We start from the raw sequence: 24,903 nt of genomic DNA, 5'->3' as shown, positions 1-24,903 counted from the left end.
TGCGGGGTCTCTGGGCTGCCGGCTGTGGCACCACCCCACCCCTTTTCCCAGGACGGCTTGGCAGGGAGGGGCTGACACTCCCCACCACACACTGGACACCGGCACACCCGGCACCTCCGGGAGGGGGTCAGCCAGGCCTGGCCTTGGTGGGAGGCCTGCCCACCACAGCCTGCCTCCCCTGGCCAGAGCCCAGTGGCACAGAGCTAGGGTGCCCTCCAGTGGCGTTTGCTGGGAAGGGCAGGGAGAGGGGCGGGGAATCAGCTAGAGGGCGGCAGTCCTCTGGTGAGTTGTGAATTCACCAGCTTCCTGCCACCGCCCCGATCTTGCTATCCTAGGCCCGCTGGAACCTAAATCAACTTTCTAGGGTCATTTCAAATGCCCGCTTCTGGGAGCCTGCCTGCCGCCCACGCGCAGTAACCCACCATATACCAGCAGCTTGTGTTCCCCCAAGAACCTTCCTGGCCTCGGCCTGCATTCTCTATTCAAGTCGTGTCAGGGGCGGTGCCTGGGTGGCTCAGTGGGTTAAGCATCCAACTCCTGATTTGGGCTCAGTCATGACCTCACGGTTTGTGGGTTGGAGCCTGCTTCAGGTTCTGTCTCCCTCTCTCTCTCTGCCCCTCCCCCACTTGCTCTCTCGCTCACCAAAAAAAAAAAAAAAAAAAGAGTCATGTCAGGAAGTACTGCCTGCACACACAGCCTGCCCAGCCGGGAGAGGCTAGGGTCAGAAGTGAAACCGACCCGACTTGGGGGGGGGGTGGGGCAGGTGGGCCAGAAGCTGCTGCCATTTGCCAGGTAAGGGGTGGGGGTCGCAGAGGAGAGATGGTGCTGCTAAGGCTTATTCACCACACTCTCCTCTCCGCCCAGCACAGTACCCGGAACGGCCCCTGGTAAGTGTTTCCTGGATTGATGCTATTGCTCAAAGGACAGGAATAACCTTGGGGACCGAGGACGCGAGGACACGTGGGGGAGACAAAGGGGAATCTCTTGTTGAGAGAGAAAGGTAGACCAGGAGAACCGGAAAATGTAGGACTGCTGCCCCACCCTTCATTCTCAACATCTCCACCCAGAGAGGAGGAGCAAACAGGGGCCCAAGAGCTGCGTCCGGTTGTTTCTTTAATTGAATGCAGACCCATTCATAGAAAACAGAAATGCAACCATAGCATGGCAACAGACATTAAACGGAGTTCTGAAAACGGATCCAGATCCACCTCCTCTCCCCAGCCCAAGGGAGAGCTGTAAAAACAAGTTGGGCAGAATAAGACACACTCCCATCCCCAAGGCAGAGGCCTGACCTGCCCTCCCCCAGTCTTGGCATCTGGAATGGACCGGGTAGGGGAAGGGGTTCGAAGGACAGAGCAGCCAGGGGGCCCAGAGCTGGGGCGGCTCAGTGTAAACTTCAAGGTTTCATACATGTATATGTGTGTGACTAACACAAAACTTGGCCAAAGACAGGACGGAAACACCGAAGCCAGCCCCAGGTCCTAGAGTGAGGCTGGACTGGGGACATTGAGAGGAAGATCATGTCCCTTCCTGAGCCCCCTTCTAAGATAGGCACTGGGGCTCCCGCGGCTATGAGGAGACAAGAGGAGCTAGGCGCCTTGTGTCCCACTCCTCTGCCCCTGGACATTCTTGGGCAGTGTCAATGGCACTGAAAGGCCCCCAGTGGGGGCTTGGCAGGACAGAGGGCCTGGAAAGAAAAAGAAGGAAAGGGGTGAACTGATCTTTCCCTCTGATCCTGGTGCCAACATCAGTCCGGGGGCTGACGACATAGGCAGGTGACCTCTGAGTTCAGTCCCTCAGCTCAAAGGCGACGCTCACACATGAGCTGACCCTTATTACTACAGAACCGGCTCCAAGCACAGGTCAAAGGGAGGAGGCAGCACTGCCTGAAGCCCCTCTTAGGCCATAGCACCAAAAGCGTGGCACCAGCTGGCCAGCCTCCAAAATCCTACAGCCCATTCATCCTGGCTGGAATGGGCAGTGATGGCAGTCAGGTATGGCCCCAAAGCGCTATGGGGCCCTGGTGCAGGACAGAGAATCAGGCCCAACCGGGCCCTGGACTGGAACTCAGGGAGAAGAAAGGGCTCGAAGTCAGAGGCTCGTGGGGAGGGGAGGGACGGGCAGAACGCAAGGCATGAACTGGGCAGGGCAACACTTTCCTCCTTCCTCCTGCAGAGGAACAGACGGGGAGCCAACGGACGGGGCCCCTGAGAGGCCCTCAACACTGAGAAGCAGCAACAAGTGGCCAACATCTGGGGTCTTGCGGGAGGAGGCCTCCTTCTCAGCAGAGGGCAGCCGCCAGGCCCACCGCTGTGACTGTCCCGGGCCAAGCTTGGGCCTCGCTGTCCCGCCACTACCCACACTGGGCTGCAGGGCGGGGATGCACGCCCCCAGAGCTGCAGGGGCTCTGGGCAGGGAGACAGAGGAGCTCAGGGCCCCCTGAGTAAAGCGAGGGGCCTGGCTCCCACTAGAAGACATAGATCTTGTCGCGCTGCACGGTGTCCAGGTCATCGTCCAGTGTCAGCAACACCTGGGGGGTGGACGCTGAGTCAAGCACAGGCAAGGGGCCGGCCTCGGCCTCTCCCCATGCTTGGGCAGAAGAGTCTCACGTACCAGGAACGACCCGAACATGGCAATGGAGGAGAGGAAGTGCCAGATGTCGTGGTCGTCAAAGAAGTCCAGGAGGATGCAGTCTCGGTTGTGTTCCCGAGACTCTGCGGGGGTTTTCTGGGGAGGAACAGGGAGAGCCGCCTGCGGACGCTGCCCACCAAGGCTGGGGCCAGACCTGCTGCCGGCTCCCTCGGGCTGCCCTGCTCCCGGCGCCAGGCAGGAGAGCACCCTCCTCTGACTCGCCCTTGCCTCGTCTCCCACACCTAAGAACTGGCTGTTACACGCTTCTCCCCGAGGACGCTGGCTTCTGTCCTTCCCTTTCCTTTCACTTTTACCCTCAGATTCTTCTGCCCTTTATGTAAGAGAGCACAGGGCTGAGATCACCTGGAGACACCAGAAGGCTTCAAAAGCCTCCTAACTTGGTTCCCTGCCTCGGACTCTGCCCCCTGCTCTAATCAGTGACTCCAGGATCACTTTTTCTCCGAAGTATTATTGGTTGGACACACAGCCCTGCTCGAGGACAACAGGAGCTATGACCTGTGGGCCATGACCTAAGGCACTCGTGGTCCTCCATGCTCACCCATAACCCTATCCAGCAAACCCTGCCCGGACATTACTGTGTCTGGGGACTGTCTGTGCCCCACGCTGAGGCCACCGAGAAGACCAGAACTGCCTTGCCCTCAGGAGCTCAGTCTTTCACTCAGCTCCCAAATTAGTGCAGACTCCAAATCTGCCTCGTCTAGTTCTGCCTCTGTAACGTTACTCAGGTCACAGCATCTGTGGGCCACAGGGTGCTTTCTCATCACCCAAGGCCTAGAAGGCCACGAGCACAGTCTGCCTCCTCCAGGAAGCTTTCCTGGATCTCCTCTGTCCTCTGCCCTCGTGTCCATTCCTCCTTCCTGTCTTGCCCATACCTTCACCTCCTATATCATAGTGCAAAGAGCAGTCCAGGAATTGTTCATCTCTCTCTCTCTCTCTCGAACTAGATTTTAAGTACTTCAAAGGAAGAGACCGTGCTAGACTTAGTTCTGATCACAGAATTGAAGCCTGATTCATGGCGGGTGCCTGTGAGGCAAAAGGGAGAACCTGGCATTTCTGGCTTCAAACCCCAGATGTCCCACTCACTGGCTGTGTGACCTTGGGCAGGTCACTTGGCCTCTCTGAACCTCAGCTGCCTCATGAGTAACATGGGGATACCTCCATGCTGGTGTACTGAAAGCTGGGAAGATTAAATGAGAAAGCAGCTGTGACAGAGTTCAGCAGGTGCTCACAAATGGTGTTTGAAAAGAGAACTGGCCACTCGTTGGCTCACAACGAGCCTGTGGGCGACCCCCACCTTCTCGCAGGATGACTACTCACCTGCCAGGTGCTGAGTCCCTGGAAGAAGAAGAAGAGGGCAAAGCCCCACACCACCGAGGTGCAGACAATGCAGAGGAGGGGGATGAGCTTGATCCGTTCCCCGCTGCGGAGCTGGGGGGCAGGGGGGTGGGGGGGAGAGCAGCCTGAGGGCCAGGCCCCGGCCCGGCCCGTTCGCCAGCCTGCCCTTGATGCCACTTCCCAGCGCACAGGATGGATCCGTTAGGGAGCCATCGCGGATTCACACCATCACCTGACACAGCTACACAGCTCAGTACGCCCCACACCAGCAGCCCGGCGTCCTCACCCCTGACGCTCACCCTGGCCAGGCCTCCGTATGTCCAGAGCCCTGCGCTGGCAGGGTGGACCGGCCAGGGGGCTCTCCTTGCGCTGGGTGGCACAAGGGTCCCCGGGAAGCACCTGGCCCTCGGAGGCCCCAGCCTGTGTGGACATAGTGAGCCCCGCCCCCACCCCCTCTGCCCTGCGGGGGGGGGGGGCGAGGGGGAGGGCGAGGGGGGGCGGAGGGAGGCCCTGCCCAACTACAGCCTGCGGTGCTACCGGTTTCATGCGCCCTTCTTAGAACATGGAAGGGGCTCAGGAAATGGGTCTTTGGACACAGCTGGAGTACATGCAAGAGACCCGAGGCTTTCCCCTCCCCAGACTGGCGAAGACAGGAACGAAAAATGCCCGATCCCTCTCAGTGCTACTCGGAGACGGGTTGCATGCCCATCTCCCTCCTGCAAAAGCAGGGCAGCCGGCAGAGGAGGCCGAGCCATCCGCACTCACCTTCATGATGATGTAAAAGGCAAAGTAGAGGAGCAGGTTGCAGATGCCAATGGCCAACAAGTAGGAGGCGAAGTCATTGGGGCGCATGATGAGCCCATAGGCAGCTCTGGCAAGGGAGGAAGAGCCGGTGAAGCAGGGGAGGTCCAAGAGCGAGGAAAGGGCTCTCCCTCACTCCTACCCCACGTTTTATTATGATGTGAGGCTGGGTTCAGAGGCCCGCAGAAATTCTAGAACCCCACGTGCCGACAGCGCTCTCCTCAGCCCCCATTTCTCATGCCCAAAGTGTAGAATTTGTCCGTGGCCCCCAAGGCAGCCAGTGGCTGGCCACGTCCCCAGTCGTCCGCCCAGCCAGGCTACCACGGACAATGGCCAGACTCACAGTGACCAGTTGATAATGTTGCCCATAACCAGCAGCACCATGCGGTCCTGGAGGGAAGCAGAGACACGGGGACTGAGAGAGGGGAAGAGAGACAGGGAGAAAAGTGGAAGAAGGCCCAAGTCAGCCGGTCCCCCCCCTCCCCCGGGCTCTAGGTTGCACCCGGGTCCCCCCACCTCCCGCCAGAGGGAAGAGAGTAAGCAGATGGAGGAGGAGGGCTGGGGGGCCGGGCCGGTACCACGTAGAGAGGCCCGCTGCACTGGCGGATGCAATCTGTGTAGAGCACGTGGAGGATGCGGCGGCAGATGCCCGAGTCTGCAAGAAGGGAAAGTGCTCGAGGGCCCGGGCTCCCCTCTTTCCTGGTCACCCTGGCCCGCGCCGTGTGAGAGGACCCCGGGCCTTCAGAGGGCACAGCCACGCCAACCCTCATCAAATTCCTCACTCAGTGATTCTTCCAGGGCCGCCAGCAAGAGGGCAGAACCCAAAGTCTGCTGTGAATCCAGGTCCCTGAGGCCACCAACCCCTCATTCCACGGGGCCCAGCTGGCCCCCTCTCACGCGCTCCGCCCCGGGCAGGCCCTCACCCAGCTTCCAGCGGCCCATGTAATAGAGCTGTGTGCTGAGGAGCAGGGTGGCGATGATGTGAATGACCGAGAAGACAATCCAGAACGCTGTGTTCCCTTTGCCGAAGACCTGGGTGCGGGGGGGGGCACGGCGGGCAGGGCTGAGGAGGCGCTGAGGAGGCCGCTCCCGCAGCCCACCCTTCCTCCCAGGGAGCAGCGCTCGCTGCCAGGCCAGATGCGGCTCTCCGAGGAGCCCAGGGAAGGCACCTCAGGGAAGCAGCAGGGATCTCTCCTGCGGGAGGTGGAGAGGGTGCGTGTGCGCACACACGTGTGTACGTTCCCTACGGGACGAGCACAGCGGGTCAGGGCCTCACCACGCCCAGCACGGAGAAGAAGATGACGATGGCCAAGCAGGCATAGGCGCTGTAGGCACTGGCGTTGATGTCCGGGTGCCGCTTCTGGTAGAGCTTCAGCATGCACAGCCCGGCAATCATGTACATGAACGACGTGTCTGCGTTGGGGGACGTGAATGTGAGCTCAAACACACGCACTTAGCACAGACCTCCCAGCCCAGACAGTCGGGGCGGCAGAGAGCCCCTCCACCTCATCGGGGCCGCAGAGTGAGCTGGCGGTGGGCGGACTCCAGTCCCTTAACTGTCCCTCTGACACCACACTACCACCCCACCGGCTGCCACCCAGTCTGACTCCCCCTGACAACAAGGACAACTTAGTCTGAGCGCCCTGAGATCAGGGACCACATCTTAATTATGTTCATTTTCTCCGTTTTATACACGCCTTTCCGTAGAAAACAATCAACACATGAAGGAAATAGCACCCAGCTGCCTCTCTTCCGTAAGCGAGGATGTGTGTGCACACAGGCAGCCCAGCTCTGGAGTGCCTTGCAGAGCTGGGTCTGGGGGATCCCTGTGGGGGATGTGGGGATGCCGGAGGACGGTTCAGCCAGGGAAGAGGGAGGCCCCACTCACCGAACTGGAAGTTGGTATAGTTGGGGCAGACGTGATAGCAGGCACTAAGCAGCCCCTCCATCATCAGGGCTGTGCCCATGGCATAGAACAGGCCAAAGTGTTTCGGGATCCCACATTCCTATTGGGGAGAAGGAAGGGAAAGAGGAGGTGAGGTGGGAGGAGAGGTGGGAGGGAGGGAGGCAGGCAGGCAGGGACCCAGGGAGAGTGGGAGAGAGGAATGGAGTGGGATGTGGGCTGGGCAGGGGAGGGCAGGGCAGGGCAGGGCAGGGCTGGGCCGTGCCTGCTAGAAAGGGTCTGGAGCCGAGCCCTCAGTGGGCAGATGCTCTCTCACCAGGGCATAGAGGTCATTCCGCAGCAGGGCCCGGTTGTGGTTGATCTCCCGCTGCAGGATGATGAGTAGGAATAAGAGCCCCAGCAGGATGTACCCCAGGTTGCTCAGGATGTTGTTGAAGGCGCTGGAAGGGGCAACACAGGGTGCGTTGCTTTGGCCCCGTCTTCCGGCCTCCTCCCTAGCTGGGACGTGCATTGGCAGAGCCCCTGCCCCCACCCTGGCTGGCTCAAGACCATCCCCACCTGAGGTTGCCCAGCGGGTGGGCACAGAGGAAGTTGTAGTAGCAGATGTCCTGATTCCCTGTGACATTCACCACCTGCAGCAGGGCATGGGAGCACGGAGGGGCCGCTAAAGCACCTGACTCAGCCCAGAGCCCAGGTGAGAGGGAGCCAGGCCTGAGCCCATGCCACACCACCCGGCCCCATTCGAAGGGACGGGGAAGTGCCACACAACCAGCACGTGTGTGCATCCGGAGACCAGGCCAGCCCTCTTTCGCACAGTCGCTGTCCCTCCTCAGCAGGTGGGGCTAAAAATCATGGGGCGTGACCGTGACACAATTTCTTGCCCCATAGTACAGAGAAAAGGGAAGGGAAACCGAGACTTACAAAGTCTCATGACTCTTGTTGCATAAACCCTGCAACAAGCTGGGGAAGGTGCCGTCATTGAGATCATGCTGCCCCATTTTGCAGATGAAGAAACTGATGCTCTGGGAGCTTAAGTGACTTGCTCAAGATCACCCAGCTGGTGAGGCAGAGTTAGGATCTGGAACCTGAGTCCCGTGACCTGACTCGCTCCAGGGGCCCAGGCTGGGACGCTCTGCACTTCAGGCCACGTCCCAGACTGTGGCGAGGGCGAGCACGCGGCCCCACGAGGGCATGCCGCCCGGGCCCAGGGAGTCAGCCCTGCCGCTCACCGTCTGGTAGGTGATCACCAGCTGCACCACGGGAAGCGCGTAGAAGACAGCGATGGTGGCGATGTTCCTGAGGAGTGAGACGAGGGGCGGCAGTGAGGAGGCAGGCCAGGCCCCGAGACACCGCCACACCACCCTGCCAATAACAGGAAGGCCTGGCCGTGCCGCCCACTCACCAGAAGTAGATCTGGTACTTTTTCCGAAGGACGCGTTTATCCTTGCGTGCCAGGTCGGCCACATAGAGGTATTGCTGGGGAGAAGCTGGAGTGAGACCCGGGAGAAGTCCCCCGTGCCCAGGGGAGAGAGGGGGACAGGAGGAGCCCCCTCACACAGGCAGCAGTTCTGCCGGGCGGGGGCTCCAGGCCATCCTGTTGCTGCTGGCAGATCAGCCCGGAAGCGCTGGGGGTGGAGTCGGTTTCCCCTGAATCTATCCTGCCCCAGCTGAGCTCTTTCCCTTTGTTTCTCTCAGATGTCACCCCAGAGAGGGATGCCTGGGTGGCTCAGTCAGTTAAACGTCCAACTTTGGCTTAGGTCATGATCTCGCAGCTTGTGGGTTCGAGCCCCTGTGCTGACAGCTCGGAGCCTGGAGCCTGCTTCGGATTCTGTGTCTCCCTTTCTCTCTGCCCCTCCCCTGCTCGCCCTCTGTCTCTCAAAACAACAACAACAACAACAACAACAACAACAACAACAACACGTTAAGATGTCACCCCAGAGGGAGATGTGCTAGGGCCCGAACACAGAATCTCCTTTCCTTGGGAAACCCATGACCCAAGGCCAGGCCGCATAGCACCAGACCTTGGTGCGAATGACGTTCTTATCTGAATCAATGTCGGTCAATGTGTCATAGTCGTCCTCCTCCACGGAGCTCATGGAGTCCAGGCGTGGCCGAGCGCCCACAGGGTCAAGGGAGCGATCTGGGGTGGGCAGGAGGGAAGAGTTACCTGGGAGGCACAGAACCCAAGGTCTGTCCCCACCCACCTGGGGCAATTGTCACAATTACTAGGCAATGGGAAGAGGCAGATTGTGGACTGAGAGCAGGCATGGAGGTGGGCTCAGGCCCTGGGAGGAGGGACAGGGTACTCCTAAGTCCTTGAGGGAAACAAGGGTGGGCCACCCTCGAACGGGTCACCAGACAGGTACCGCTCCACCCTTGCTCCCCTCACTGAACTAGGACTTCCAGGCCAGGACGCTGAGCAGATCCTGGGTCCCGGACAGAAGCAGCAGGACTGAATTCGACAGAAGTCATGCTGATTAGGTGCCCAGCCATGTGGGTTCTGAGAGGACACTGCCTTGGCCCCCATTGGAAAAAGACCCAGTGGGTTCTGGGGTGCAGGCAAGGGTGACAGGCTGCTTCTAGGAAGAGCACTTGCTCCTTCATCCTGACCTTTTCTTGTGCCTTCAGAAGCTTCCTCCTGTGACCTTGCCTGACCAAAGCCCCCAGAGGCCAGGACACGACACCCCTGCCCGTGAGCCCTACCCCGGCAGGCCAGGGAGTGAGGTGCTGGCAAACATGAGAGCGAACCGGAACATCCGGCCTGGGGGTAGCTGGGGTGCCAGCCCACCAGCATCAAGGTCAGTGCCTACTTATCTCAAAAGGCACAAAAGCGGGCAATTATTGGCATTAGATGGGGAAGCCATGCACAAAAGCGTCTCTCCGGCCCTGGAGCCTACCGGCCCCGGTCAACTGCCCCGGCAGGAGCTGATTGGCAGAGCAGCGCCCCCCCCCCGCCCCCACATCTACCCATGGCAATGCACAGCTGCCGCATCTGGCCAAAGGGGAGGCGCCGCTTGAACCACTCGTGCCCTTCAAAGGAAAGGGAAAGTTACCAGGAAGTAGGGCCAAGGGAGAAAGAACGAGCAAGGAAAGGGGCAGGAAGACAGCAGCCCTTCCCCGGTTCCAGCGCCCGGCAGACGCAGCCAGCTCCGGCCCCACGCTTCGCGGCTCTGCCCGGCAGGGCTCACTCACCCTGGTAGCTGTAGGAGAGGTCTCCAGTGCCTGAGCTGTCGACCAGCCCGTCGGTGGATCCGGAACTGTTCTCTGCGGGGAACAGTGAGCGGTGAGGCAGGTGGGAGGAGATGGGGAGGCGGGGGTCGGAAGGGGCCGGCTGCCATTGTGCCACATTGGAGGTGGAAGCCTAAGGAGGCCTGGCTGTGAGTGGGTGAGCACAGCCTTTGGTGTGGACACGTACCAAAGGAACCGTAGTTATAACCTTCATACGGGGAGCTGCCGGGGAAGGCATCGGCCAGGACCCGGGGGTTACCTGCAAAGAGAGGTCAAGGGCCCCCTTAGCTCTGGAAACAGCCCGAAGCCAAAAGCCAAGAGACAGAAGGAAGAATCCAGAGAAGAGAGACACAGAGAGGCCACGGTGGCAGCAGAGAGAACGCATCTATCCTGGCAAACACAACTCACTGCCACCACTAACAGCTGCCCCAGCCTCCCAGGTGTGTTCCAGTAGAAACACTCGCCATCATCCGTCCTCGCTAAGGACAGAGAAAGGTCTAGGAATCGATGCATCTACATTAGCAGCTAGGACAGCGAGCCTCGGCCTGCCCAGGGCCCACCCAGACACCCCTGCGTGTCCCTTCCCTCCCCCGCTCTGGGTTTCAGCTCCTCTGCCCACGGCACCTGGCGCTTACCAAGGAGAGAAGCTGAGAGAGAAGGTCCCAAACAGGAGGGAGGACAGACAGAGAGGGCGAAATGGAAGAAAAGGAGAGAGAATGAAAGGTTAGTAACCCCCCAGACTGTGAGCTACATCATCTGAGGCAGACAGCATAGCTCTAGGCCCAGAGGAAGAACCAAGGGGCAGCCATGAAGACAGCCATGTTAGGGTCACAGGTAGGGCACAATAGCCCAGCCCCATTTCCATCTGCAGAGTGTTCTTTCTCAGTCTGGACATCCAGAAGCCCCCAGCCAGCCCTTCCTCCTCCAGCCCCCGAAGGGAACCGTCCACCAAAACACAAAGCAAACTCGGCCCTCCCTGCCCAGGCCCTCTGGAGGTACCGCTTTCTGGGCAGGCTCGGTCCATGGCCACCAGAAGCGTCTTCTTCCTCTGCCTGTAGGGACAGAATCCAGAGGCAAACCAGAGGGATGGGGCGAGGATCCCTCCTTTGCTGAGCTGGCCTGCCTTCCACCCTCTCCACCCCATAACCCTGTCCTCCATCTGTGATCTGAAGGTTCCTCCCAGGCTGGGAAACAATGTGGGGTTTCCCTGCTTGGGAAGAAGGTTGAGGGGAGGGGTTGGTTTCCAGAGCAGAGGCCTCGTGAACCACGAACCCTCAAAGGGGCCTGCCTTCCTATGCCCCACAATGGCGTGGGGCACTATCCTGGGTTGGCTCACATCCTGCTCAACCCACCCCAGAACAGGGGGGCACCCAGCAGCCCGCTTTACCTCCAGTTCTCCCAGCAGGCCAGGAGGATGGTCAGCAGGTAGAAGGAGAGAAATATGCCCAGGCAAAAGAGCATACCACCAACATAGGCCTCGGCTGTGGGGAGGGAGGCAGGAGGGTGAGCACACCGAAGCCTTCCGATGCTGCCCGCCATGGCACACAAGGGCCCGGCCCAAGCTCTCCCCGCATCTCCCCTCAAATGTAGTGACCCAGAGGGGTGAGCAGTCGGCAGCTTCCCAAATATGCCAAACTCTGACACGATCCCCGCCTTTGCTCATGTTGCTCTTCCTCAAGAACTCTACCCTGTCTTCAAACACTTTCCTTCCAAATACAGCTCGAGGACTATGTCCTCTGGGAAGGCTTCTCTGCCCCGTGTTCCCTGTGACCTGTCCTTTGCCCATCACAGGCCGTCGGCACCCTGCACAGCAACAGATTCCTGTCCGCCAAACAGGAGCTCCCTGAGGACTGTAGCCAGAACGCAGCACCGGGCACATAGAAGGTGCTAGATAAATATTTGCTGAATAAAGAATCTGTCAAGAAGAGACAGTTTCTGGGGCGCCTGGGTGGCGCAGTTGGTTAAGCGGCCGACTTCAGCCAGGTCACGATCTCGCGGTCCGTGAGTTCGAGCCCCGCGTCAGGCTCTGGGCTGATGGCTCAGAGCCTGGAGCCTGTTTCTGATTCTGTGTCTCCCTCTCTCTCTGCCCCTCCCCCCGTTCATGCTCTGTCTCTCTCTGTCTCAAAAATAAATAAACGTTAAAAAAAAAAAATTAAAAAAAAAAAAAAAAAAGAAGAGACAGTTTCTTTCCCCTCCCATCACAATCCCTTATTTTTATCTAATACTTATTTTATCTTATATTTATACTTACAAAAATCTGTATTTTTATCTCATACTTATATTTTATCTTATATCTTTATACTTAGATATAGCCCAGTTTACAAAGGGCTCCATTCGATCACTCAGTAAATACTTAGTGAGTCTGACTAAGGGGCCTGGTACTTTCCTGCTAATTTTGTGCTAAACCTCACAACTTGGTGAGACTACAGGACAGATCTTATTACCTATTAGAGAGACAGAGAGACTGAGGCTCAGTGAGATTACAGGGCTCATAAGGGGCGGAGAGAGAACCAGAACTTCAAAAGTCAGCCACAGACTCTCAGTAGCACATCACACCAGGACCCACCTCCTGACCCTCCCCTTGTGAAGACCGCCAAGAATTCTCCCTCCTCCTACCCCATCAGTCCGCTGAGTAGGTGAGCATCACCCTTCCCATTCAGAGAACACTTCCTCCCCCAGGTCTGAGAGGAAGAGCCACTCAGCCACCCACACTCACACGTGACTGCTCGAGATACCACCACGGACAGGGTTTTTTGGCGGTGACCTTGATCAACCGGTTCATCTGGAAGCAAAATGTCAAACAAGTGGCTGCGTGGGGCTTGGTTAAAGTTTGTGGGCCCAAACCCCACATCTCATCAGCTCCCCCAACCAGCCACAGAGGTTCTTCCACCTCCCAGGGAGTGACCCTGCCCTCCCCACCCTGAGCCAGGCCCAGGACACAAAAGGTACCTTCCACAAAGGGGTAGAAAGGCAAGGAACCCCCACAGGCCTGGTCTTCAGTCTTCACCACGACCACCACGTAAAAGCTATTGCTGGGGAAGTCTTTGCGCTGCAGGATGACGACGATGATGTGATGATGATGTTTTATTATCATCATCATCAAAATAATCAGTCATCAAAATCAATACATATGTGTGTATGTACACAAATAGTTTTACTTGGCCCTCACAAAGACCCCTATGAGGTAAGGACTGCTGAACGTCATCGCTGCTGAACAGGGATCACACTGCCTGTACGTGGTAGAGCCGAGGTTATCTGGCTTCAGAGCCCAAAACCATGACCCTCCACTATAGCCAGGTGAGCAAATATGTGTATGACCCACCATCATGGAACCTGCGGGTGCCCTTTTGCGGTCTGGGCATCAGCCGGAGAAAAGGTGGAGGGGTCCCGCTGCCTCCTACAGTTGCAAGGCTGGATGTTGTGAGGTAAACACATGTCTTCACTCTCCCTTCACCCAGCATAGGTTTTTAGCCTTTGCCAAGAGCAACACTCAGCATCAGCCAGGAGGACCCTTTTTCCTCTCTTAGCTATCATTACAGTGAATGAAGCAGATAGGACAGCCAGAATGGATACTCTGCTCTTTCCTGCCCCCAAAGGTGATCAGGATTATGAACCAACATTCACACATATGAGAGGGCCCCAAACCTCAGGGACTGGCAGGCCAAGACTAGGGTAGAAATGGGACAGGGATGAAGGAGCAAGGGTTTGGTAAGCTCATCACCTGGCCAATCTTCCACAGGGCCCATCCATTTCCTACCTGCACAGTGATGGCTGCCTTCTTGGTCATAGTCTGGTACATGCCGATGAAAGCTACATTGTTGTCCAGGTCGTAGACAGGGCACTACGTGGGGAGGGAGGGAGAGGCAAATGGGCAGGGACCTGGGCCCCAGGCCCCCTCTTTATCAGCTCTGCTACCTGCTGGCAGAGAGTAAAAGGGCAGACAGCTTACCAGGACATCCTGGATGGAGATGACTGAGCAGGGGAAGGCCTTGTTGGAGGTCACCTTGACAATCACCGAGTCCACTCCCTCTGGGAACTCGTACTTGAAGTACTGAGGGCATAGGAAGGGCAGGGAGAGCCCCATCTCATGAGGATGCTCTCTCTGGCCCTCTAGAAGGGAGCAGTGTGAATCTTCTCAGAGTTGGGTGGTAAAGGCTCTCTGGGGAGAAAGGCCTTGCCCACAAGCAGCCCTATATTCTTACATCACTCCCCTCAACCTCAGCTGGGCACTCGGGATAGCACCCCAAGAGGCAAGTAGGAAACGTGGCAGCCAGATCCCATGCCTCTGCACTTCCCCGGCTGCCTGTCCCTTACTGCCTGAGGGCCAGAGCTCCCATTTCCAGACAGCGCCGCCACGGTGTGTACAGCCAACAGGAGACTCTCGGCAGAGCCTGCCGACCGCTCCCCCTCCCACGTGCCCAAGTCTCCTCCTGAGGGCTGGTCGACAGGGAGATCTTACCTGGGGCTGGGCTGCTGTGGTATTGAAGCTAAACTGCTCCCCGGTCCTGGAGGGAGAAGAATCCCCCCCACCCCCCTGCCACGGTCACTCCCAGAGCTCAGGAAGGAGGCCAGTCCCGTGGTGCCCTTGCATCTCCCCTGCAGACCTGAGCACGAAGTCGTCCATTCGGCTGACCCGGAGCTGGTATGTGGTGTTGACTGGTGACAGGGTGGAGACATCCACGTAGAAGAACTGGACCTCGGACTCATTCTTGGTGGGGGGCTGACACAACGTTCGCTCCACCTTTTGGTAGAGGTACTTTCGCTGATACCTACAGCCCAAAGCAGAAAGTCAGGATGCTATTACTGCCCCAGCCAGCAAACCTCTCCAAGGGAGCAAGGCCCCAGTTCCTCCACTCTGGTTTCCAACTTCTCCCTACTCCTACCCCAACCAGGCTGGCAAGCTCCAGGCTGGCTGGCTTGGCCACTGACCAGCCCCTGGTTGGGAATGGGGAGGAGAAACAGAGGGACTCCTGGGTGGTCTGAGGCCCTGGACAAGGCCCTGGGTGAGGCTTTGGGCCTGGCTTGGCCTAGGCCTACCCCCCTCCCTGATCCCCGGGTCCTACTCACAGCCCTCGCAGGATTAGGGGCACCTGGAAGGACACCACAGCCTCCTTCTGGCGGACCACAAACAGCAAAGGAGCCCCCTTCTGCTTGTTCAGGACATTCACAGACACACGCACGCCTTCCGTCTGCAGAATGACATGGAAACGCCCCTCAGTCAAGCCCGTGATGTCTCCACCTCTGCCACCCGGGACACATGGCTCCAGAGACTGTGAGCCCTGCCCTACGTCATGCCAGCTGCTTTGCTCTTTCCCTATCCTGGTCAGGCTGGGGAGCTACAGCTATGCCCTTTCTTCTCCCAGAGCAGCCCCAGGCTCCAGGAGGGATTATCACTGAGTTAGAGGACAGGGTCTTAGAAGAGGCCTGGTCCTGGATGGCAGGGATGTGCAGGGTCAACAGGAATCACGAACCTTCAGGGCCTCACTTCCCAACAGGAAACTCAATGGAGACCTCGGGCACCCCCAGGATACCCCATAGCTATCCATGTTCGTGGGATACACATGCCTGCACACACGTGTGCATGCGCACACAGGGACACAGGAGAGCAAGAGGTGCTCCTCAATTTTCTTCTGTGTGAGCCAGGAAGCTCCCATTCAACAACTAATCTGGAGGCTAGAGCCAGTGGGGAGGTGGGGAAACAGACTGTTGAAAAGCTAAGAGAGCCAAGCTCTATCCCTAGCTCTGACCAAAGGCTAGAGCGGTGGAGAAGTCACTTCACACCTCCGAGACTCAATTTCCCCCTCTGTAAAACGGAGACATTCTTGCTCTTGGCACATGGAGGAAAGTACCTAGAACAGTGGGAGCTTAAAGAAAAATAATAAAACTAAATAAATCCTGGCAATGCTTGTCCCTGGGCTGCTGAGACCCAAGCCCTAGGGCAGCATTTCCCAGAGGGGTAGAGGTCACAACTCTCAGGATGACCCCAGAAAGAAAGGACTCTAAGCAGGAGGAGATCAAACTTCAGAGAAACAGGCACTGAAGGCAGATCCTGGCCTGCCACAGAAAGCAAATCCCTCCCTATTCTGAGAAATAGCCAGACTCCCACTCTCAGTTCTACTGCTTCTTAGTAAACCCAATCATGGGAGAGAGCTGGACAGGAAACCATAGAGCCAAGCTGCAAGAATTCTCCAAATCTCAGCCCTGCCCCCGGGGTCTACACTTCCCAGATCTAGCTACGACCATATTTAACTCATAGCTGGGGAAAAAATGAAACAGAAAGTCAGAGTGAGGTAGATTCCCTACTGGAGACAAACTCCCTCTCTCCTCCCATCCAACTTGGAGTTGACCTTATCTCCACCACCTTCAATTTACAAGGCCATCTGGCTTTCTAAGGCAGGAAGAGGGCTGAGAGGGTCCCAGCTTTACAGCAGCCTGAGAAGTCCCACATTTGTCTTCCTGGGGAATCTCAGCTATAACTTGCCTGAGCAGAGCCTTTCAGAAGGCCTGTCTCATCTCCTTAGGGTTTCCTGGGCCAAGCCCAGTAGTTAGCCTGCTTCCCCCTGCACCCAGCCCAGCCCTGAATGGGCTGTCCCATTCTGGGTGTTGGGTAGGGTACAGGCCAGTACTGCTCAGACCACAGCTGGTGGAAAGGGGGGGGGGGGCGGGGAGTCAACGAGAAGATGGGAAGGAGACAACTTTAGAAACTGTCCAGTGGGAGCTTCAGAGAGACTGGTGGCAAAGCAAGGAGGACTGGTCCAGAGAGTCCAGTGCCTTTCTGGGAAAAGGAAACCCAGTGGGGCGGCACGTTCATGGGCCTCCTTAAGGAGCATGGGCTGACTCTCAGAGCCCTGGTCTGCTCAGCCACTCACCACCAGCCCCCAGCCCAGCCCGGCCCTCACCCGGTTTCGGGTCACAGTGTGGTTGAAGGTATAGATGTTGACCAGCTCGCTGTTGACCTCGTCCACGTAGGTGCGCTCAAACTCGGCATCTTTCTGCGAGACGTTCTTGGGCCCCAGAACCCACAGATGGCTCTCGACCGAGGCCACCAAGAACGCCAAGAAGGGCAAGCCCAGAACGAACATGGCCCCGGCAAGGCGGCGGTGGCGGCGGCAGCGGTGGTGGCGGGGGCGGCGACAGGCGACAGGACACCTCCGGGACGGGTTGCGGCTCCGGCCGCAGCTTCCAGCATCGCACCAGGACCAGAACTTTAACCCCGGCCTGAGATTAGGAAACGTCCCCTCCCCAGAGCCGCAGAGACGCTCCCAGGGGGCCCGACAGGGAGGGGCGGCGGGAGAGGGGGTGGGGGTGTGGGGTACGGGTCAGCTCGCGAGGGGCTGAGCGCGGCCCGGAGACCTTGCGGCGGCCAGCCAGGGCCGCGAAAGCCAGGGGGCGGCTGGTTGCTGGGAGCTTGGAGACGCCGGGAAAGGGGAGGGAGGAAGGGAGGGAATCCGGCGGCGGGGGCAGCCGGGAAGGGAGGAGTGTCTGAGGGTGAGGAGCGTGACAGGCGGCAGCGACCGGACGCCGGGAGGCGCGGCGTTTTCTGGGGCGCGGGCCCTTTAAGGGCGGGCAGCCGTGGCGGCCCCGGTGCTCGCAACTCGGGAGAGTGTGCGGCGCCGCGAGGCGGTAAACAGCAGGGTAGCCGGCCCGCTTGCTGACGTCAGGGGAAACTGACACAGATTTAAAGGGCCGAGTCCCGGATTGGGCCTTAAAGGCGCCGCAGCTCTCCAGCTGGAAGGCGCCACCAACTCCTCCTCTTTCGTAATCCTGCCCGTCTGTGAAAGATCACTTTGGTTGGAATGTACGGATGTTTCCATGAAGGACCTCCGAGTGTTGGATTCTTGTTGACAAAGTCTTCTTTGTGCTCAAACCTAAGGATCCACCTCCACCCTCAGTGCCTTGACTACCAACATGCTCCATCCCTGGGCCATTTTTTTTCTTCTGGGGAATTAAGAAAGGAAGACCTCAAAGAATTAGGAAACCAGACGGGCGCCTTCCCGGTGAGGGACGGCTGAGGCAGAACTACAGAAGTACCCCTATGTACTCTCACCTTGCATTGCAGCGTCTGGGAAGCTTGCAAGGCTGTTTCTCCTCTTCTCTGCAGAGGCGGCTAAAAAGCTAATTGAAAGATAGTGACTTTCAGTATAAACTGATGAAAACTTCTCTACAAAATATTTTGGCACTGCGTTTCAAGTTTAAAGAGCTTTATACTCTTTGACAGAGTAATTCCACTTCTGGGACTCTATCCTAAGGAAATAAAAAAATGCAGATTAAAAATTTGTAGGCAGTAATGCTTATCATTGTGATACTTGTAATATCAAGCATAAAGGAGACAGCCTAAATGTCCATAAGGAGGGGGTGGTTAAAGAAAGGTACTATTATCATAAAGCCATCTAAAATGATGCTTAAGACTTTAAGGAACATGTAGGCAGAGAATTCACAGTATGACACTGTATCAACAGTCTGGTTTCCAAATGCGTTAGACATGCGTAGAAAAGCACTGAAAAATCTTTGAATTACAGATGTTTTTAAAAATAGCATGTACCATTTTCTTCTAATTCCAAAAGTACAGAAAAGTACCAAAAAGAAAAGAAAAATCACTGGGCTGTGGTTTCAAAATGTTTTTCTATCTTTTAAAATTTGATAAATTTTCTATGATGTACATAAATTCCTTTTATAAGACAGATATGTTTAAAGGAAAAGAAATGTAGCATGGCTGCCTCTGAAATTATCCGATTTCCGCCATGAAGCTGGCTGGGCCAGTGGCTTGTTTGAATTCTCTTGCTCAAGAGATTCCAACAACCTCAGCTCCTGCCTCTGCTTTACTCTCTGGGCTTTGTTCCAATAGGGACTATTTTATCTCATGACCAATTATAGATAGTTCTTCATTCTTGCAATAAATATTTAATGAGCACCTACTATGTGTAGGCACTACTCTATTTATACTAGGTAAATGGTTTGTGAGAGAATCAGACCTGGCCCCTGCACAAACACTCATATATGAGGAAGAAGAAGAAAGGAGCAAAGCATCAGGGGGTGGAGAACCCTAACAAGTCAGACCAGGGGGAACCTTAGCAGTCTCCTGGACCAACCGCTCATTTTACAGTTAGGTAGAGTGAAATCCAGAAAAGGGCAGCTCATGAGTAGTTTACTGAACTCCACATGGCTTGACCACCCGAATGGGAAGATCCTCAGGATAACAAGAAGAATTTCCATTATAAGCCTGTGCAGTCAGCAGCCCAGTTTGGACAGCCGATACAGGATATCCATGTTCCAAGTGAACTTCACTTTCTCTCTCATGGTGACCCCCTCTTTATCTTGCCAGTCAGTCTGGAACTCTAAGAAACTCTCCCACTCTGAGCTTGAGCTCCCCACTTAGCCTGATGTAATCTAGCATCTCAGGAACTTTCCTTGGTGCCTTGAGAACCACAGGTTTACGATGATAGAGTCCCAGCTACAGGGCTAGTTGGTTCTGTGGCTGCATTGAATAAGCCCCAACTGGGGGCATTCCAACTCTGCCTCGTAGGCTCTGGGGTAAAATGTGATCCTAGGACTGTTTATAATGCATATCCGGACACTACCTACAGTTATTGAATTGCAGTCTCTGGAGGTGCAGCCCAGGAATCTGGATTTTTTTAAGTTTATTTTTGAGGGAGACAGAGACAGAATGTGAGCAGGGGAAGGGCAGACACAGAAGGAGACACAGAATCCAAAGCAGGCTCCAGGCTCTGAGCTGTCATCAACACAGAGCCTGATGGGGGGCTCAAAACTATGAACTGTGAGATCATGACCTGAACTGAAGTCGGACACTTAACTGACTGAGCCACCCAGGCACTCCAGGAATCTGCATTTTAACAAGCACTCCAGAAGCTTGATAGGCACAATAAATTTTGAGAACCACTGTTCTGGGGCCAGACACCTAGGACTACTGGTATTTCTGTTTGCTCCCTCTCTCCTAGCAGTATCTTAGGAGAAATCTATTCAAATAAACCCAGAAGGGACCCTTCCCTCTTGCAAGGTCTCATGGATTTAACCTTTGAATCCTCAGTATCCGGAATGTTCAAACAGCGTAGGAGGGCAGCAGCCCCAGACTTCCTCAGGTCTGCAGAACTTTCCTCAGTCCTTCTGGCCCACCCCCCAGGGAGGGAACAACACAACCCAGTTATGAATAGGTCCTTTCTGAGGTCTGGCAGCCCTGAGAGGAGAGAGGGCCTTTTTGTTGGCTACAGCAGTTAGCGTAAAAGAAGGGCAGTGCTGGGTCTCAAAGCCAGACTTGTGAGAGCCAAGCAAATGTCAAGGTTTCAGGGCAGCCCCCTTGGCCTTCTGCACGGGGCCAGCTACTGCACTGTCTGCCATGTTATATAAAAAGCCCAACCCCAGCCCTGGCAATGAGAGCAGGGTGGGGTCACAAGTCTCAGATGACTTCCTTCTATTTCCCTGTGGGCCATCCTTCCGAGCCTGAGTGCAGAAAAGGCCTATGGAATAGGACCATTAACCAGCTGACAAGGCTCCCAGCTTTCCATAGGTCCAGTTCCATTTTAAGTGACAGGATTTTTGAGGTTTGGAACAAGAGGACAGGAAGGAAGCTTCAGCTGGTCAGGTGTATTGTTAAAATGCCCTTAAGATGGCACCAAGAGTAGGCACATTAGAAGCACATTAGACGGATTAGGTGAATCCAATCAAATACTTTAGGAACTTGGTGTTGGGGAGGGGTGGGTAGAGAGTGGCCATGCCTGTGGGTGGGTGGCAGAATCAAGCCAGACTTCAGAACTAAGTAACTTTAACCCAGAAAAAAAAAAAAAAAAAAAAAAGCTACAAAGCCAAGCCCTCTGAAGGAAATGGACTTGAAGTTCCCTGTTTTCATCATGACCATAAAAGGGTCTCAGTGTATCTGTGCGGAGCTCGAATAGACTTGTCCAGGACATACATAGCTCCAGCAGCAAGAGCAATGTACAGCACTCCTTTCTTGCAAGTTCTCTCCTTTCTCAGGGCTACCCTTGTGTCTGGTTATCCTTCCAAGGACTGTGAAAACGAGATGCATTGAAGATTAGGAGTTGGAGTATTTACTCTGTCATTCTGGGGCTAAGGTCCCAGAGCTGTCACATGGCTTCTTGGTACTATGGAAAAAGCAAGGAATTTGAGGTCAGCAAGTTCTGTTTAAGCCCCTGCATTGTGCATCTTAGGCAATGAGGAGTCGTGTCTTAGCTCTATTTATCTCCTAAATGCAGCACAGCAGAGCTGGGCTGTATTCATCATCTTGAACTACTGTCTAAAGAGTAGAAGGGGAGTCGAGGGAGAGTGATTTTGACTGAGTGGGCAAACTTTCTGCCATAGATAGATCAGCCACTTTCCATTTCCTGGGCTTTCACCATTCAGACTGGGAAATGTGAACAATAATACACGCAGGCCTTGCTTCTTGTTCCCTGTGGCCATGTGATAGAATCCACATTGGAGGTTTCCAGGAAATGAAGCTGGTCTTCAGTCAGGCTGCTGAAAACAAGGAGATAAAAAATCGATTAATTCAAATCTGTCTCCAAAGATCACTGATAAAAATGAGCCAGCCATCCTCCTATCTGAAGCAAGCTTGGGTCTCCAGCTAGGAAATCAGAAGATGCAACTCAAGAACCTTTCCTCCTCTCTGGCTGTTATCTAATGATAACATGTGCAGCTACTCAGTCCTTATTCCATGTTGCTCTCAATAATAGAAAGGGTCCCCTCGCTTTACACTCTGGCTCACATACAGGCCAGCACCCACAGCTTCTTGTGTTACCTCATGGGCCTCAGAGCCTTCACAAAGGCAGTTCTCTCATTCACAATACCTTTGTTCCCCTGAACCAGTTCAGCTTTTTCTTCTAGCTTCACTTTTCCTATAAAAACTACCTTAATAATTCCATTTGGTTTCAATGAAATAATTCTAGAAAACGTTTCAAAAACTTTTCTAATAAGTATGTGTGGCATCTTTTTTTTTTTCAAGTTTATTTACTTATTTTGAGAGAGAGGGAGCATCAGCAGGAGAGGGGAAGACAGAGGGAGAAAGGATCCCAAGCAGGCTCCACTCGGTCAGCGCAGAGCCTGACACAGGGCTCAAACCCACAAACCAGGAGATCATGACCTGAGCCAAAACCAAGAGGCAGATGCCCAACCCAGGTGCCCTGGTTTTTGCTAAGTGAATTTTGTTTGCCCTTATTTATCCCGAGCAAGAATAACATGCATTGTTTCTCACAAGCAGCAGCATGGTACCATTGAAAGAACAGGAAATGAGGTCAAAAGATTTGTATTCCAATTTCAATATTCACAGTTACCACCTAGAGGACTATGAACAAATCACTCAATCTCCTGTTCATTCATTCTTTCATTTATTCAATGCCCAGTTTGTACTAGTCACTAAGCTAGGTGCTGGGAACACGGATACTTTTCATAATCTTAACAGTGTAGGCAATGAGGTAAGCATTTAATACAGAGTAAGTGCAATGATAAAAGATTTACGCAAGGTATTATGGGAACTCAGAGAGACCTAGTACAATACAAACCAGAGCTGGCAATCAGGGAAATCAGAAAACAACCCAGGAGGTGTCCCTGAGAGGGTTCTTAAAAGATGAGTAGGAGCTAGCCCAGCAAAGGAATAGGAACAAATTCCAGACAAGGAGTCTCAACTTGAAGCAAAGTCATAGACTCAAAGTTCAATGCTATTGGCATGAAGGTTCAAAGTAAGGGGTGGGAGGATATGGACTGAAGAGGGTCAGGTCATGGGTAGCAGTGGATACTAGATTTCATGGCTTGGACGATCAGCAGTTACTGACGAACATGCTGCAGTACTGATGTGTCACGAAGGTCAAAGCTTGATCAGAATGTAAAATGTTTTCTGAGATCATAAAATGGCACAAAATCAGGCCAGAGTGGAAGACAGACTGTATGTTTATCAAAACATTGAGGATCTTTGCTTCATGGCAGTGTAAAAATATGCAGCTAAGATTTCACCCCTGCTGTGGCGGGAGAAAAGTAGACGAACTCTTCTTGCTGGTTTTGGCCAGTGTTTCCCCAAGTGCCTGCTGGTAAAGGAACCTTCCCTTCTACTCACTGCCGTCTCTTCCACTTGTCCTGGGCCACTGACGAGGTTCACACAGAAGCCTCAGGACCTAGGCTGCCTTTACTGCTGCTCTGTGATCTAAGGAGAACCGGTGAGCAGCTGATAAAGGCAAAGACGGGTGGGGGCGGGGAGGACGGTGAAAGAGAGGAACTTGGTGTGATTAGATACGGGAGCAAAGGCAACTAGAAAAAAGTATCTCCGTTAGTATTCCATATTCTCTTCTCTTACAGGGGTAAACCATTTTAATCCAAGAGCATCACCGTGATTAAGAGTGATCAAATAAATGATACAGAAACCATAGCAGCTTTGTACTGGTGTATCAATTTGCCATAATTACTGCTGGTGTGGCCTGTGGCCAGTCATCCGGGTAGGCCCTGATGAGCTGGTGGCATAACTGACCTTTGTTCTAGTCTCATAGCTATAAAGAGGTCGTCCTTGGATCAGGCTTCTTTAGCCTGGGGAGGCAAAGGTGCTACATGAGAGTTGTGTCTACACTCCAGGCTCCTGTCGTGAATTCTGTGGTCACATCGTGTCCTAGTGAGATTCATGCCACTTATCTGGTTCAGCTGAGGTGTGCAGCATACCAGACCAACCCACTTGCAGAAACAAACATTCCAGACTCCTGGGTAAGCGTGGACTGCAAAGGAGGCAGTCGTGCTTCCAGCAGGTCTGGTATGAATGAACCCTCGTTCAATGTTTCCACCTACAATTGTGGTCCCCACCCCCACTCCTCAGCATATGGAAGCTAGTAACTTCCTCTTTTAGTTAACCTCTGCCATTTGTACTTACTTTCCTGTTTCCTTTAGATCTTAAATTTCATTTACCTGAGTGTCTTCCTATCAGTCTGAACTTACATGTCTTAATAAGCCAGGCAATCTTCAAATCCCTTCATGTGTACTACCAAAAACTCTTGCTCTATAAACACTATTTCATCCCACTGCTGGTTTTAAGGTGGAAAGCAAGATGGCCAGGTAATGCACTTTAGTTTTAATGTTTATTCATTTATTTTTGAGAGTGTGTGTGACTGGGGCAGGGGAAGGAAAGAGACACAAAATCCAAAGCAGGCTCTACGCTCTGAGCTGTCAGGACAGAGCCCGATGTGGGGCTCAAACTCACAAACCACAAGATCACGACCTGAGCCCAAGTTGGACGCTTAACCAACTGAGCTACCCAGGTGCCCTGGTAATTAACTTTAAATAAATTCTAGTAATTGTGTGACCATGTGGAAGATGGAACTGAAGAGGATTATACTGGCTGCGGGAAAGACTGAAGGAAGCTGCTGTCACTTAATTGCCAGGACCTTCAACTGGAAGGCAACTAGGGATGTATCTGTCATGAACCCAGTGAATCAGAATCTATTGCTCAAAAGATACCCCAGACTGAATGAGTAATGGCAAAGGCAAGGACTCTGAAATCAGATAAAGCTGGATTCAAATCTCAGCTCAACCAATGAAATTACAGGACTCCTCAAATGGATATCATACATACCTCCCTGGGCCTCTCCATCAACAGTAAAATGGGTTGGATACACCCTACGTATTAGATGTAGGATATAAATATTATCCTGAGGACCTTCTCCCTAGATGGCACAGGAGCTCAGAATAGTCCAATTAACCTGAAGCACTCAAGTTCATGCTGGGGGCAGTAGTGGAAAGAGATATTCTAAAGTGTAAACAAGAAAACTGAGGATTATTAGTATGAGGAATAGAGAGACAGTGGAAATTAGAAGTTTAATGTGAATAAATTCTAAAGATTGAAATTAGGAGAAAAGACCAAAAGGTCAGTGTAACGGTTTAAGAATCAATTCTTTTTTAACTGCCAGATACTCCTAACCAATCGGAGACACTTCCTTTGACAATTTTCCCATGTATCTACTTAGAATTCCTCCTATCTGCTCAGC

The 24,903-nt window shown here is 54.3% G+C and overlaps 1 protein-coding gene across 2 annotated transcripts; it reads right to left on the bottom strand.

Annotated features, from left to right (window-relative positions):
• Nucleotides 1-1,096: 1,096 nt before the first annotated feature.
• Nucleotides 1,097-17,535, bottom strand: SIDT2 (SID1 transmembrane family member 2). Of its 2 annotated transcripts, XM_047070613.1 has the most exons (27): nucleotides 16,819-17,535; nucleotides 14,987-15,108; nucleotides 14,524-14,688; nucleotides 14,379-14,424; nucleotides 13,869-13,970; nucleotides 13,677-13,760; nucleotides 12,869-12,968; nucleotides 12,636-12,701; nucleotides 11,307-11,400; nucleotides 10,919-10,971; nucleotides 10,555-10,566; nucleotides 10,107-10,178; nucleotides 9,884-9,955; nucleotides 8,713-8,831; nucleotides 8,094-8,167; nucleotides 7,921-7,987; nucleotides 7,250-7,323; nucleotides 7,008-7,131; nucleotides 6,677-6,794; nucleotides 6,065-6,201; nucleotides 5,712-5,820; nucleotides 5,367-5,443; nucleotides 5,132-5,178; nucleotides 4,753-4,858; nucleotides 3,970-4,080; nucleotides 2,614-2,727; nucleotides 1,097-2,530 (listed from the first exon to the last, which is right to left on the bottom strand). In XM_047070613.1, exons 1-27 carry the CDS (start codon nucleotides 16,999-17,001, stop codon nucleotides 2,468-2,470), a joined length of 2,511 nt encoding a protein of 836 aa, XP_046926569.1. In that variant the 5' UTR covers nucleotides 17,002-17,535; the 3' UTR covers nucleotides 1,097-2,467. The 2 variants fall into 2 exon arrangements, with proteins under 2 accessions (XP_046926569.1, XP_046926571.1); XM_047070615.1 differs by lacking the exon at nucleotides 10,555-10,566 and having other exon boundaries at nucleotides 16,819-17,534.
• Nucleotides 17,536-24,903: the final 7,368 nt, after the last annotated feature.

The sequence above is a fragment of the Lynx rufus genome, unplaced genomic scaffold (genome assembly GCF_022079265.1).
Source record: "Lynx rufus isolate CCGP_SWC_20201006 ecotype Redwood Valley unplaced genomic scaffold, mLynRuf1.p SCAF_9, whole genome shotgun sequence".
NCBI classification, from domain to species: Eukaryota; Metazoa; Chordata; class Mammalia; order Carnivora; family Felidae; genus Lynx; species Lynx rufus.
Note: the sequence above shows the minus strand (reverse complement) of the source record. Positions and strands in the feature narration are given on the sequence as shown.